Raw genomic sequence first — 15,391 nt, forward strand, 5'->3', positions numbered from 1 at the left:
TGAGCAGTGGTTTGTAGTTCTCCTTGAAGAGGTCCTTTATATCCCTTGTAAGTTGGATTCCTAGGTATTTTATTCTCTTTGAAGCAATTGTGAATGGAAGTTCATTCATGATTTGGCTCTCTGTCTGTCATTGATGTATAAGAATGCTTGTGATTTTTGCACATTGATTTTGTATCCTGAGACTTTGCTGAAGTTGCTTATCAGCTTAAGGAGATTTTGGGCTGAGATGATGGGGTTTTCTAAATATACAATCATGTCATCTGCAAGCAGGGACAATTTGACTTCCACTTTTCCTAACTGAATACCCTTGATTTCTTTCTCTTGCCTGATTGCCCTAGCCAGAACTTCCAAGACTATGTTGAATAGAAGTGGTGAGAGAGGGCATCGCTGTCTTGTGCCGGTTTTCAAAGGGAATGCTTCCAGTTTTTGCCCATTCAGTATGATATTGACTGTGGGTTTGTCATAAATAGCTCTTATTATTTTGAGATACGTTCCATCAATACCGAATTTATTGAGAGTTTTTAGCATGAAGGGCTGTTGAATTTTGTCAAAGGCCTTTTCTGGATCTATTGAGATAATCTTGTGGTTTTTGTCTTTGGTTCTGTTAATAATTTTTAAAAATATTTAAAAAGCTGTAATAAAATAACCTCAAAGGAAATGGGAAGAAGGATGGGGGGCGGTCAGGAATCATTAAGGAGGGTAGAGAAGAGAGCCTCTTCTCACCCCCTTTATCCCCGTACTTGGATTCCAACCTGGACAGTAGGGAGAACTACCCTGTATCTCTCTAGGTACATCCCAGTTGTAGGTGAGATCAGAGGTCAGGGTATGAAAGTACCTGTGTGTGAATGGGAAGATGGACAATGTGAGTTCTATTTTCATTTTTTTGTGTATGGTTTATTGTCATATGATCTTATATTTTGGCATCCCTAATACTTTTTGAAAACTAAAGGGTTTTCTCTACTTTTCTTTATTTGCATAACTGATTCAATACAAAATTGAAATTTTCTATAACAAAAAATGTCAAAATCTTAAATCTTGTCTCTGCCCAATAAGGTAACTATTCTTTCTTTCAAAAGAAACTGGTGAAAGGAGATAAATGAGGAAACTGGGTTAATTTGCAGCCTTTCTAGTTAGTGCACCTTTTCTCATTGCCCCTGCTGGCTGTTCTTCAGCATTTGCCCTTGGCCATTCAGACGTCAGTGCTATGTAGTGCTATGTTGACTGTTGGATATTGCACATAAAATAGTTTAGAGGCCCCAGATGATACTATTTTCTTATATACAGGGTTTAGCTTTTCTCTTCCTGGGAAGATAGAGTGGGAACAGATTGGCAAAGGGCCCAAGTGGGTTCAGGGTGGGTTGTAGTTTTCATAGAGGTCAGGCTACCTCTGATTGCTGCCCTTCCTGTCCCAAGCTATAACTCTTCAGAGCTTCTAAACAAGAACCAGGTATATTCATTGGGATTTTCCCCTTGGTAGATCCTAAACTCTAACCTTTGTGTCTCCACAAGACCTCTCAATTAGAGTCTGGGGTTCATTTTTGACAAAGCTCTATCTACATTTTGTTTGCCTTGCTTTTAGGAGCGCCTTTCAAGAGTTCCCACAGAGATCCTGGGGTATTCACTGAGATTTTGTGTCACTGGTAGGCCCTGAATTCCAATTAATTTCTTCTTGTATTATGAGATTTCTAAATAATCTTGTTTTTCATTGCCTTTCTGCTTGACTTTTTATCTTCTTATTCCCTACAGTTTAAGGATTTATCAGAAGTTTTGAGGGAATATTGGCAGAATGTTAGGCCAGGTTCTGGACCTACCTTTCCCCAGATTCTGGCCTTTCAAGTCTGTTATTTTTATCTCTCTATCCTCAAGAGATTGGCAGAAGTGCTGCTTTTTTTTTTGCCACTTAATAGCAGCTCTTTCTCTGGGCTCTTTGCCCAGATCCTTCTCTTGCCCTGTGCCAGAATTGATAAATATGTTGAGGAAGATGGCTTCAGAATGTTGGCTTACTTCACTTCTGTTCCCTCTTCTTTAGGACTTTGGCCCTTCAGGGCCTGGTCAGTTTAGCAATTCTTTGATGCTTTCAATTTTTTTTCCCCCATTTTCCTTTTATCAGCCTACTTTAGTTGTTCACTGTAGTAGAAGTGTTGGTCTTTAGCAAGCTCTTCCATTTAGGCCAGAAATAGATGTTATATATAATTTTAAGAGTACTATATTATGACATTGAAGACTGGTTGATATTTATTAATGAGATCAGGCTTTATTTTTAAGACCTTAGTCTTGAGTAGGATTTGGGATGGTTGGAGGCTTTTAAATAAAATTAAGCTTAATAATGCTGAGGAGAGACAGGGAAGACAAGCAAAAAGTTGAGATGGACTAGCAGCAGTTCCCACTGAGGTTGTGATTAGTTTTGAGACATTGATGTCATGGACCTAGTCATTCCTTAGGTATAGATTGATGGAATAAAGAAATATTATTTTGACTTATTTTCAGATGCTTAATGTTAATATTTGGTTTTTAGAGCATAGTTGGAAATGTAGAAAGGGTTTGGCAAGGACAGAGGACAGTTTTATTTCTGTTGTATTGAGATAGTGAGTTTGAGGCAGTCTACCTAGTGGATCTGACATTGTTGAGAGAAGTCCAATAACAAAAATCAGTTAAAGCATTAAGGATGTGATATGAGATTTTTTAATCACTCATTTTTTTACCCAGCTAATAATATTTATGGACTTCCTATAATATAAGGCAGAAAGGATACATAAGGCAAGACTTAAGATTCCTCATGGGCCAGGTGTGGTGGCTCACGCCTGTAATCCCAGTGCTTTGGGAGGCTGAGGTGGGGCAGATCACTTGAGCTCAGGCATTTGAGACCAACCTAGGCAACATGGTGAAACCCCATGTCTACAAAATACAGAAATGAATGAATGAATGCATGAATGAATGAATGAGCCAGGCGTGGTGGTATGCATCTGTAGTCCTAGCTACTTGGGAGGCTGAGGTGGCGGAGCCTGGGTGGGTCGAGGCTGCAGGGAGCTGAGATCACACCACTGCACGTCAGTCTAGGTGACAGTGCGACCCTATCAACAAGAACAACAACAAAGATTCCTCATGGAACTTGTGTCTAGTGGAAGAGTCAGAATTTAGGTAGATGATCATAGTACTGAATTATGACCACAATAAGAAGGGTAGAGTGTAATTATAGGATTCTTGAGAGTTATAAGAGAAATAGTGCAAGTATATAAAATATTTTATGGAGTGTTTTGTGAGCTAAATAGAAAGTATTGTCTTTTGCTTTGATTATACCCATTGTTCTAATGTAGGAGAAAAAGGAATAGATTTCTAACTTTGATAATAGATGAAAACCAAAAATGAGGATATGAATGTCTCTCTACCATATGTCATTTATCACAATATTATTGCCTCCTATTTTCACTAAGATTGTTACATACAGGGACTGTCGTTTATGAAGTTTCTGTTGTGTGCCACTGACTGTGCTAGGTGCTTCATGTATTCTTATTTAATTTCTCAGGACAAATTTTAAGATAAATATTTTTATTTCCAAATTTTTCTATAAAACAAGTGTATGTAGACAGGGCTGGGTACATAACACCACTCAGGCATTCTGTGTGAATGATGCTCCCTGGAGTTGTCCCATAGGGTGGCTCCGATATGGAGCCTTTAATGTAGCCTTTAATAAATTCTCCCCAACTAGTTGGAGATAGTCACACATTGAGGGTGAAACTAATAAAAAGTATCTTACCGTGAATAAAATGGACGATTTGCAAAATTAACACACCCTTGGAGAGTTTCAAAATCTGTTACTAAGGTGGATGAATGACTTTTTTTCCCTCCCTTCCCCCCACCCCCTTTTTTTTTTTCTTTTTTTACAGATGAGGTTTTACTGTATTGCCCAGGCTAGTCTCACACTCCTGGGCTCAAATGATTCTCCTGTCTCAGCCTCCCAAAATGCTGGGATTAACAGATGTGAGCTGCTATGCCTGGCCTAGGATGGATAAATTACTTTTGATTTAGCTGCTGTTACTTAATCATTTGTTTTATACTGTTTAAAAATAAAGAATGTGTTAGCATAAGAGAAGTGGTGTGTATGGATTGTGAGAAGCCAAAGAAGATAATTCTGTTAGTGTTAATCCTTTACTGTCTGGTAGAGTGACAAAACCTATCAACTTTATTTTTATGACTTAATTCTTAAATTAGGTCTGGTACACAGATACACTGATAAAATTGGGTTTCAGAACCTGCTTGTCTAAAGCTGAGACCTGAACTGTGCTGTCCACACACTAGAATTGCTACTGTTTAAGGCCCTGCCTGAGGAGCTGGCTAAATTCTTAATTTAAAATATCTTTTGAAATGACACACATTGACAGATTGATTTAAATGTATTTTCAGAATCTTAATGATTTCTAGACTCTGTCAATAAGTCTATATTTTCCTTACATTCTAAGTAATAATCTTGTAGATTTGTCAGTATAATCATACAATCTGATAAAGAAAAATCCTTGTTAGGTAATGCTGGCCTTGCTGTGTTTTTTAGTTACATGTTTGACATTTCTAATCAACTCTATAAGATTAGATGTTATAAAAATTCTAAGTTGGAAAAGAAAAAGAAATACTTAAAATAAGATCAAAGCTTCCCTTTCTTTCCTTAGAAAGAAATATGGAAATAATATTGAGAATGAGTGGCTGACCTTAAGTTTGATTGCTATTGTTATAATTTCTGTTCTTGTTTCAAGTTCTATAAAAACACAGTCAAAATAGCAACTTCCCCAAAGGTTAAGATGAAGATGGTATGACAGGTCTGGGTTATTTTGGGCATAACACTGACTCACAAAGGTAAGTGATACAAAATGATGTCTTGGTGGGTTTCTGTTAACTTCTGACCATGTTGTTTTACAGAATGGCCTATTAAAAAAATAAGAATTAAACTGTCCTTTGTATTTAACAAGATTTTCTGTTTGGTATTAAGAGTATCCTAGAGTTGAAAGTACCAAATACTTTTGCTTTAAGTAGCTTACCATGCCTCCCATTTTGCCTAGGACAGCCCTAATTTATTCTTTTTATCTTGGCCCCTGTCAGTCTCAAAAATGTCCCAGTTTGAGAGAAATGCATATCACTTTATGATATGGTTTGGTTCTGTGTTCGCCGTGTCCCCACCCAAATCTCATCTTGCATTGTACTCCCACAATTCCCATGTGTTGCAGGAGGGACCCAGCAGAAGATAATTTAATCATGGGGCAGTTTCCCCATACTGTTCTCATGATAATAAATAAGTCTCAGGAGATCTGATGGTTTTATCAGGGGTTTCTGCTTTTGCATTTTCCTCATTCTCTCTTTGCCTGCTGCCATCCATGTAAGACAGGACTTGCTCCTCCTTGCCTTTCACCATGATTGTGAGGCTTCCCCAGCCATGTGGAACTGTTAAGTCCAATTAAACCTCTTTCTTTTGTAAATTGCCCAGTCTTGGGTACATCTTTGTCAGCAGCATGAAAACAGACTAATACAGTAAATCAGTACCAGTAGAGTGAGGCACTGCTGAGAAAGTACCTGAAAATGTGGAAGCGACTTTGGAACTGGGTAGCAGGCAGAGGTTGGAACAGTTTGGAAGGCTCAGAAGATAGGAAAATGTGGGAGAGTTTGGAACTTGCTAGAGACTTGTTGAATGACTTTGCCAAAAATGCTGATAGTGATATGGACAGTAAGGTCCAGACTAAGGTGGTCTCAGATGGAGATGAGGAACTTACTGGGAACTGGAGCAAAGGTTACTCTTGTTATGTTTTAGCAAAGAGACTGGTGGCATTTTGCCCCTGCCCTAGGGATTTGTGGAACTTTGAACTTGAGAGAGATGATTTAGGGTATCTGGTGGAAGAAATTTCTAAGCAGTAAAACTTTCAAGAGGTGACTTGGGTGCTGTTAAAAGCATTTAGTTTTAAAAGGGAAACAGAGCATAAAAGTTTGAAAAATTTGCAGCCTGACAATGTGCTAGAAAAGAAAATCCTGTTTTCTGAGCAGAAATTCAAGCCAGTTGCAGAAATTTGCATAAGTAACAAGGAGCCAAGTGTTAATCCCCAAGACAATGGGGAAAATGTCTCCAGGGCATGCCAAAGGTCTTCACGGCCGCCCCCCCCCCCCCACCCCACATCACAGGCCCCGAGGCCTAGGAGGGAAAAGTGGGCCCAGGGTGTCAGAGCTGAGTGTAGCCTAGGGACTTGGTGCCCTGCATTCCAGCTGCTCTAGCTGTGGCTGAAAGAGGCCAATGTAGAGCTTGGGCCACGGCTGCAGATGGTGCAAACCCCAAGCCTTAGCAGCTTCCACGTGGTGTTGAGCCTGTGGTTGCACAGAAGTCCAGAATTGAGGTTTGGAAACCTCTGCCTAGGTTTCAGAAGATGTATGGAAATGCCTGGATGCCAGGCAGAAGTTTGCTGCAGGGGTGGGGCCCTCATGGAGAACCTCTGTTAGGACGATGTGGAAGGGAAATGTGGCATTGGAACCCCCACACAGAGTCCCTACTGAGGCACTGCCTAGTGGAGCTGTGAGAAGAGGGCCACCATCTTCCAGACCCCAGAATGGTATATCCGCTGACAGCTTGCACACTGTGCCTGGAAAAACTGCAGGCACTCAATGCCAGCCCATGAACTCAGCCAGGGCAGGGGTGCCATACCCTGCAAAATCACAGGGGTGGAGCTGCCCAAGGCTATGGGAACTCAACTCGTGCATCAGTATGACCTGGATGTGAGACATGGAGTCAAAGGAGATCATTTTGGAGCTTTAAGATTTGACTGCCCTGCTGGATTTTGGACTTGCATGGGGCCTGTAGCTCCTTTGTTTTGGCCAATTCCTCCCATTTGGAATGGCTGTATTTATCCAATGCCTATATCCCTGTTGTATCTAGGAAGTAACTAACTTGCTTTTGATTTTATAGACTCATTGGTGGAAGAGACTTACCTTGTCTTAGATAAGACTTTGGACTGTGGACTTTTGAGTTAATGATGAAATGAGTTAAGACTTTGGGGGGCTGTTTGGAAGGCATGATTGGTTTTGAAATGTGAGGACATTTGGGGAGGAGTCAGGGGTGGAATGATATGGTTTGGCTCTGTGTCCCCACCCAAGTCTTATCTTGAATTGTACTCCCACAGTTCTCATGTATTGTGGGAGGAACCCAGTGGGTGATAATTTAATCATGAGGGGTTCCCCCATACTGTTCTCTTGGTAATGAGTAAGTGTCACAAGATGTGATGGTTTTATTAGGGGTTTCTGCTTTTGCGTCTTCTTCATTCTGTCTTTGCTGCCATCCATGTAAGATGGGACTTGTTCCTCCTTGCATTACACCATGATTGTGAGCGTTCCCCAGCCACATGGAACTGTGAGTCCAGTTAAGCCTCTTTCTTTTGTAAATTGCCAAGTCTTGGGTACGTCTTAGCAGCATGAAAACAGACTAATACACTTTGTAAGATACATTTATTTTAATAATCATATGTCCCTAGATAATTCAGAAGTTAAATGGTTCTAGTAGAAATGTGCTGATACTTTTGTCCTTTTTAGACAACATATATTATTTATCATTTAGAGTGAGTACCATTCAACTAGTTGTACTTTTCAAGTTTGTCTTGGGAAAGAGCTGAGTTTAATTAAATCTGATGTGCAAACTGGGAGATTGTCACCATATATCGTTAGGTTTTTGATTAAGCCCACTATCTTAGAAGCTGATTAATGGTGATATTTTGTATAATTGTTAATGCACTTTGAAGATTTATAACATATTGGGGAAATGGAGATTTCTTGTTCATACTAAATTCATTCCAATAATTATACCAGAGCTTTAATTCTGGCTTATCTGCTGTGTGATCTTGGGCAAACTTAATCTCTTTAAGTCACATTTTTTCATTTTTTAAAGGAAGCTAATAATACCTAATAATAAAGATTTCAAAGTGGCATGTTATGTGACTCATACAGTTCCTAGTGTAAAGTAGGTGTATCAGGTTGTTGAGATACTAGTTCAACTAACAGTGTCAGACTGTGTCTGAGTTTTATAGTACTTAATTAGTGTTATGACTTAATTACAAATTACAACCAATAATGATAATTTTGGTTGTGTAAAACATAAGAGCATAGACATTAAACTGAAAACCTTTATAAATAGGATGATTTTTCTTCATACATAAATCCGTGTCATTGAATAACTGCAAATTATCTAGTAGTAAAAGAAATCATGTTTTATAGGTTGGTAATATGTTTACAGTATTTAATTAAAACAGTTTGCATTCAGCTATTATTTAAAACTTACACATGATTCAATAAACGTGAACCAGTCTGACAACATCTTCTGCATTTTCATGTATACATAGAACATGGTATACTGACACATACATAGAAATATAAAACTTTCATATTATTAAAAAGTTTATTATGTGCTTGGCAAGCTAAAACTTACATGAAAAGGAGCAATGTGAGTTTGGAGAAATTTGAAGTATTTTGGGCTACAAATAATTTAGGAGTATTAGAGAAAATGAATGTTGGGATAAGCTTTGAAGGCATATACAGAGCCTTCGAAGGGAAGGAATGGTGAAGGCAAGGTTGTAGCAATAGAAATGTGCAATTTATTTTTTGACTTTGGAGTACATCAGTTGCTCACGTAAGGGGATTAACATATTAGGGCTAATCTGAGGGGTCTTGACTGCTAGGCTAATGGTTCTCTATGTGCAGGTGGTAGGGACTCATGGAATATTTTTGAGCAAGGGATTGATATGATTAAACAGGTATTTAGGAAGATTAATCTAGACACGGAAGGCAGAATGGATTGATGTACAGAGAGGAAGTAAAGGCACCCATTAGGAAGATTGTTTCTAGTAATCTAGATATGAAGTAGTTAATGCTTAAACTTGAGAGTGGCAATAAAAATGGAAACTTGGATGCTTTATTAAAACACGAAGGTCTTCGGTCTGTCTTTTGAAGCAGTCTGCCTGTTGATGTTAATACTACTTAAATGCATCTAGTTGGCTAAAGAAAATAAAAGCTAAATAACTTAAACTCTTGGTCAATATAAGTGTAGTATTTTAAGAGCTATAAAACACATTTCTTCTGCTTTGTTATACTTGATAACATTCTGCTATTAACAGGGACAACAACAAAACATCCCTGAAGCTTTATTATTAACAAATATTTTAAATGTTTAAAAAGCTATTTTATAAAGAAGTATAGCAAATGATAAATACAAAGTGGAGTGCCAAAAGTAAAATATTTTATTTCTTTAGATTTTATACTTCAGTTTTATGTTTTCTTTGTCAATTTTAGAATATGCTTAACTTAGTGATAATATCTAAACTCCTTTTAAATACAAATCTTAATTCTTATTTTGTGGGCTTTTGCTAGCATTTTATTTAAAAGTTTGAGCTTTCCACTGGATAGTTTCCTAGATCATTATTTGAATGATTTATATTTTATTTAAATGAATAAAAGTTATTTATTCCCTGTTGTCTAAAGTGAGATGTCCAACTTAAAATAGACTTAAAAAACATTTAGTGACTTGGTCTCTCTCTTTTACCAAGGTCAGAGTGCAGTGATGCCATCCTAGCTCAGTGCAGCCTCAAACTTTTGGGATCAAGCAATCCTTCTGCCTCAGCCTCCTGAATAGCTGGAACTACAGGTGCATGCCACCATGACGAGTTAGTTTAAAAAAATTTTTTTGTAAAGATGAGGTCTTGCTGTGTCGCCCAGGCTGGTCTTGAACTCTTGGGCTCGAGTGATCCCTCAGCTTCCCAGAGTGCTGGGATTATAGGCATGAGTCACTGTGCCTGACATGAAATAGATTTTCTTAGACAAACTGATTTGATATCACTTGTAAGAGTTTATCACTTTTTTTTCCTTTAAGATCTCGTCCATACACCAAACACCAAGATACTTTTTTCTGTCATAAATTGATATAAATAGTCTCTATTAGTTATATCATATGCTAGGCTGCTATTAACAAAGAGAAATGTAAATCCTCAGTAGTTGAAACAAGGTAGAATTTTATTCATCTCTCATGTAACAATTCAGAGGTAGGCAGATGGTCAAGAGTGGGTTGGTGCCTTTGTTCCACAAGGACATTCAAGAATCCAGGTTTTCTTTTGTTTCTCAACCATCCGTTGTGACTGCATTGTTCAGTAGCCACGTGCATCATTGACATTTACATTTAAATTAACTTAAATAAAAAAACCCAGTAGCCACATTTTAAGTCTGTTACAGACACGTGACTGGTGGCTACCATTTTAAACAGTGCAGATATCTCATACCTCCATCATCACAGAGTGTTTTGTTGGTTAGTGCTTTATAGAGTGTTGTTCCTGTCCTCATGATCTTTGCTAGCTCCTATTGGCCTGTCCAAATTCTAGTCTACAGGAAAGGAGAATAAGAGGAGGGAAGAGAGGATAGCATAGTTCTGTTATAAATGATCCTCCAGAAGCACACATCACTTGTGCTTGTAGTCCACTGGCCAAAATGTAGTTATATGCCAACACCTCCCTGCAAGGGCAGCTAGGACAAGTCACTAGCTGGGTGAAGTGGATCCTGCTAAAACTTGGTTTTGTTGGGAGTTAGTTGGGGGCAGGGATTCTGTTACCAAACTGGAGAAGTTGAGTTAAATACTAGAGGGCAGTTGACAATCAAGGTCACATATACTCAAATCTATTAATAATCACAGCAAGGTTTCTTTCCATCCCCCAAACAAAGTGACCAAGAAGCACGCTGGGTAAAATGTACCTTAATTTTAAATGGCCATGCTGATATTAACCTGGAATTATAAATGTTTTTTACTGCTTTATTTAAATTACATCTTAGAGTTTAACAAAATCTACCTCATGGCCAATTTGGCTTACAGGCCATATTTTTGAGTGTGGCACTTTTTCTGTAATGTATTACCTCTCTGACTTACATTGTGGGATGATGATAATTTTATGTTATGTGATTACAAAGAAGTAAAGAGCTTTTATTTCTGTGTTATTTTATAGATGTTAAAAAATGATTTTAAACATTGTGAAGGTGAGCAACAATGTGAAGTACAGAAAGTAGTAGGTGGTGGTTTAGTTTTTTCTTCCACCCATCTTAAACGTGCACGCTTTCTCTCTCCCTCTGTATATATTCATCATGGTTATGAACTGTTTAAGGCTTGTAATGAAAAGCAGTCTCCCATTTCATTTTCTATCCCCAGTCTTATTCTTTGAGACAAATACTTTGAAATATTCATGTTTACAACTTCCATGTTTCAAAATAATCTGCCTACATGCAATATTTCTTTATTTTTTAGGAATTATGAACGGATTACTATAATGAAAAAGAATTTAGCTAATGTATTATTTCTCTTTTCTTTTATTTTTATTTTCCATAGCTTTACTGTTTCTTAAACCTCTTTTACATCCATTCAATTAAAGATGGTGTCTCTTGACTTTCAAATTAGTAATTACAGATTTTATTGTTTCTAATTTTCCATTCTGGTATCTTTCCCATTTCTATTTCCCAATTTTTGTCAGTTCTTCATTTTAAATTGCAGTAGTGAAATATATTTACATTAGTCTCTATAACTATAATTAAGTCTTTTAGCTTTGTGTATTCCTGGATTCTAAAAATCGTTAACTAGTAACAGTTTAATTTTTTACTACTACATAAATATTTTTAACTGAAAAGTTAGTGGCAGAGTAATTACAATTTTTTAACGCAGTTTTATTGTTGATAATTTGGTTTAAAATTTCTTCTTCCCCCTTTTATCATGCACTTAAAAATTCCTGTAATTTCTGCCAGTATGTCAGTCATACTGTCTATCCTGAACACTGCATTTTTGCAAGCTGTTTCTGCCTGGAGTCCTTGTTCTCTCCCTTCTTTTCTGTTTTGTCAGCCAGTGCTCTTTTAACTACTCTACATTTTCCTAAAAGTTGTTGAAAATTTGCTTTAATTAATACTGTTTCTTCTTCTTCTTTTTTTTTTTTTTTTTTGTAACTGTAGGTTTATACCTTTGAAACATTAATTTTTTTAAATGATTATTTTTTAGGAAGTAGAGAATATAAATGCAAGTGCTTAACATCTTGAATCTGAAGTGTGGAAGTTTTAAGAGTCTGGTATTGATATATCTGAACTTTAGAGACATATGGTAAAACATGTGATAAAGACTCATGCTAATTTTTTTTGGAGGTGAAGCGTTTACAGATACAGCTGAAAGAAAATATACTCATTGTTATTTTTATGTGTATAAAACACTTTCTAGAATAGCTTTGTTTTCTAAGACCCTAGAGTTTTTACAGATTGGGATAAAATTTCCATTCTGTTATTGAAGATAGATATCTTCAGAGTTAGATATATTTTCATTACAGTGTTTCACAACTTCATTGTACATTTCTTGAAATTAGCCCATTTTATCATCATATAGTACCTGGTCAGTATCTAAATGGCATATAGTGATATTAAAAAATATATTTCCTAAGATAGGAGGCTTATATTCTGAACGCCTATGGGTCTTAGTGTCAGCCTGGGTGGTAAGTTTTGCAATGCTCTTAGACTGCTTTTTATCTTTTTTTTTTTTTTTGAGATAGAGCTTCACTCTTGTTGCCCAGGCTGGAGTACAGTGGCGCGATCTGGACTCACCACAACCTCCACCTCCTGGGTTCAAGCGATTCTCTTTCCTCAGCCTCCCTAGTAGCTAGGATTATAGGTCTGTGCCACCACGGCTGGCTAGTTTTGTATTTTTAGTAGAGACGGGGTTTCTTTTTGTTGGTCAGGCTGGTCTCGATCTCCCGATCTCAGGTGATCTGCCTGCCTCGGCCTCCCAAAGTGCTGGGATTATAGGCATGAGCCACTGTGCCCGGTCGACTACTTTTTATCTCTACAAGAAAATAGTATTGTAAAATGTCAAAATATCCACAGGCCCAGTTCAGTAGTAAATATACTGCTAAATTTGAACCTTTTTGGCAGTAGTTTATGCTACTCAAGGGACGGTATTTTTACAGAATGATGTATTTCAAAGGGTATTGGTTTTCATTGTAGAAAATTCATGCATTTAGAGTAACTTAAAGCCAAAACAGTTGTGCTTGTGCTGTATGTTCAGAATATTAGTCATCTTGAATACATGCATAGGTTAAGTGTCAGAAGCTATATATTGTGCAAAAAGAAAATTTATTGTTAGGAGACCAGGCTGTACCTGTGCTTATACAGCATTTTCCTTAGAGGATCAATTTGAGTATATGAACAAATATCAGCTAGATTTTTGTACGGTAACATTATTGATAATATAGGAGAAATTCATTGAGGAGAAAAACAAAGGAAGCATAAAAGTCTCATACTGTATGAAACTACAGAAATGGATCAAAGAGTTTGACAGGAAGTTTAATGTGTACATAAGTAGAGGCTGACAGGAACATGCTGTGTGTGCCAAAGGTTCCAGTGATGGAAAACTGAAACATAGTGCTCACTGACCACAGCATGAGCCTTGACACACATTGTAAATAATCCAGAGATATATGACTGCATTAAGTGCTAGGCTGGTGTATGAACGGCAGTAAATCTATAGCAGCAGAAAGGGTTGGCATGCAGAAATTCTTCTGATTAATTTTTATAATGGATTAATAGGAATATAGCAAATATTTTCATTTCAGATTCTGCCTTCTCCAGTTCCCCTCTCCAGCTCTCCCCGTTGTGATCATTTTTTATTCTTCTCTGCTCACCAGACTTGTGTATGTGGATACCTGCTTCAGTACCATCAAGTTAAAAGCAGAAGATGCTTCTGGTAGAGAGCATTTAATAACTCTCAAGTTGAAGGCAAAGGTATGCGCCTCGTTAAACTGTTATTGTGATCAGGAAATACTTTGTGAAATGAACTCTGTGAATGCTCTCAATGTAAAGAAGTGCTAGTTGCATCTAAAAATACATATGTCATGCTTTAAAAAATTGATTTTGGAAAGCCTCAAAGAATTTATTCACCACGTTTCCAAAAGCCTAGACAGTTTCATGTCATATTTTAGTCCAAATTTGATCAAAATATAGACTTTATGACAAATATTACAAATACAATTTTATAGACTCAGAGTACCATGATGTTAATTTTGTAACATCCTGTGTAGAAGACAGTGGACACTTCCACTATCCCAAGTTGTACTGAGAAAATCTTTTGCATTCAACTGTTAGTATAAATTTCTTTTGTAGTTCTTATTCTTACCTATGATTCCCACTCCCTAACACAGACAACATATATGCATACTTTTTTATAGTTTGTTTGCTTTGGCTGGGGTTTTTTGACTTAAGTATTTTAAGAATTTGCAGAGGTTATGCCTCTGTTTATAGATCCCTTATAGGATAGTGATACATAATCACATATTTTATTGGCACAAAACGTGGTTGTTTCATCTTTATTTTTTAGTTCTAAATTGTGAATTTGGACAAATAAGTAAAATAAACAAGTTCAGCATATTGATCATTTACTTAGTAATCACTGGGGAAACATGAGAATTTGAAGAAAACCAGGACGTCCAACTTTTTTTTTTATTGTTCCTAGGAGTCATCAATCAACTCTTTCAGAAGATTGTAGTGATGAAAAGATCAATTGTGTTTGTCCTTTTTAAAAATGTGTCTGGCATTTAAGCTTTCCACAAGAGAAAATTAATATATAAAGCTGTACTGGATGACACAGAAAAGTTGATATCTTATAATGGTTCTATAACAGACAGGTTGAGAAATAACTAATTATCTCTTTCACACACAGAATGTGTAGATCTAATTTTAAGATCCATATGTGATTTGGAAAAAATTAGTGGGATGGAAATCTCGTTATTTGTAAAATAAGTTAGATAATTATTTTATTAAATTGAAAAGATTTTATTTTCTTTTTTAGTTTGTAAAGGTGTGCTTTTTTTTTTTTTTTTTAAGAGAAATTTGCCTTTATCCTTCCGAAGGGTCACATGTTGCCAGTGGCAAGGGTTCTGTCATTTCCTTCAAAGCTCTATTTGTTTATATTTTGTACCTTAATAAAATTAGCCATTTTTCTATGAAGACCAAAACTAAAGATTTTAAATACATCCTGTCCTCATTTTTGCAAGCTCTTCTACTTCCTAAGAAGATGATGCTGTAAATTTATGCTGCCTTTAACTATACCTACAAGATTATTAATCCAAGTTGATGACATTTAGTTCATTTATTGGTAGTATTCAGAGTGAAGATGTGACAATTTAATGTGGTCCATTTTGTCTGCTTTTTTCTATACTTTTTCAAGGTAGATAAGATGATGCTTTTAGTATTTCTCTGGAGAATATTTTCCAGGGTCAGTTTTGCAACATCTGTAGTTATGAAGCACTTTTATGGATACTCTCGCAAAAGAGAAGAGAAAGCTTTATTTAAGCTGGGAAAGAATTTGGCAAAAAAAAAAAAA

At 36.7% G+C, this 15,391-nt stretch overlaps 1 protein-coding gene across 6 annotated transcripts in view; it reads left to right on the plus strand.

Moving 5' to 3' along the window:
• The window catches only part of FANCL (FA complementation group L), an 80,461-nt gene that overhangs the window by 26,747 nt on the left and 38,323 nt on the right, over window positions 1–15,391 (plus strand). For all 6 annotated transcript variants that reach the window (XR_001880865.1, XM_017849073.1, XM_017849074.1 and 3 more), the window contains one exon: window positions 13,698–13,794. Coding sequence is in view for 5 of the 6 variants with exons in the window: in XM_017849073.1 (XP_017704562.1) it covers window positions 13,698–13,794 (97 nt within the window). In the remaining variant the exon portion in view is untranslated. The remainder of the gene's footprint in view (window positions 1–13,697; window positions 13,795–15,391) is intronic.

The sequence above is a fragment of the Rhinopithecus bieti genome, unplaced genomic scaffold (genome assembly GCF_001698545.2).
Source record: "Rhinopithecus bieti isolate Rb0 unplaced genomic scaffold, ASM169854v2 scaffold_30775, whole genome shotgun sequence".
Taxonomy (NCBI): Eukaryota; Metazoa; Chordata; class Mammalia; order Primates; family Cercopithecidae; genus Rhinopithecus; species Rhinopithecus bieti.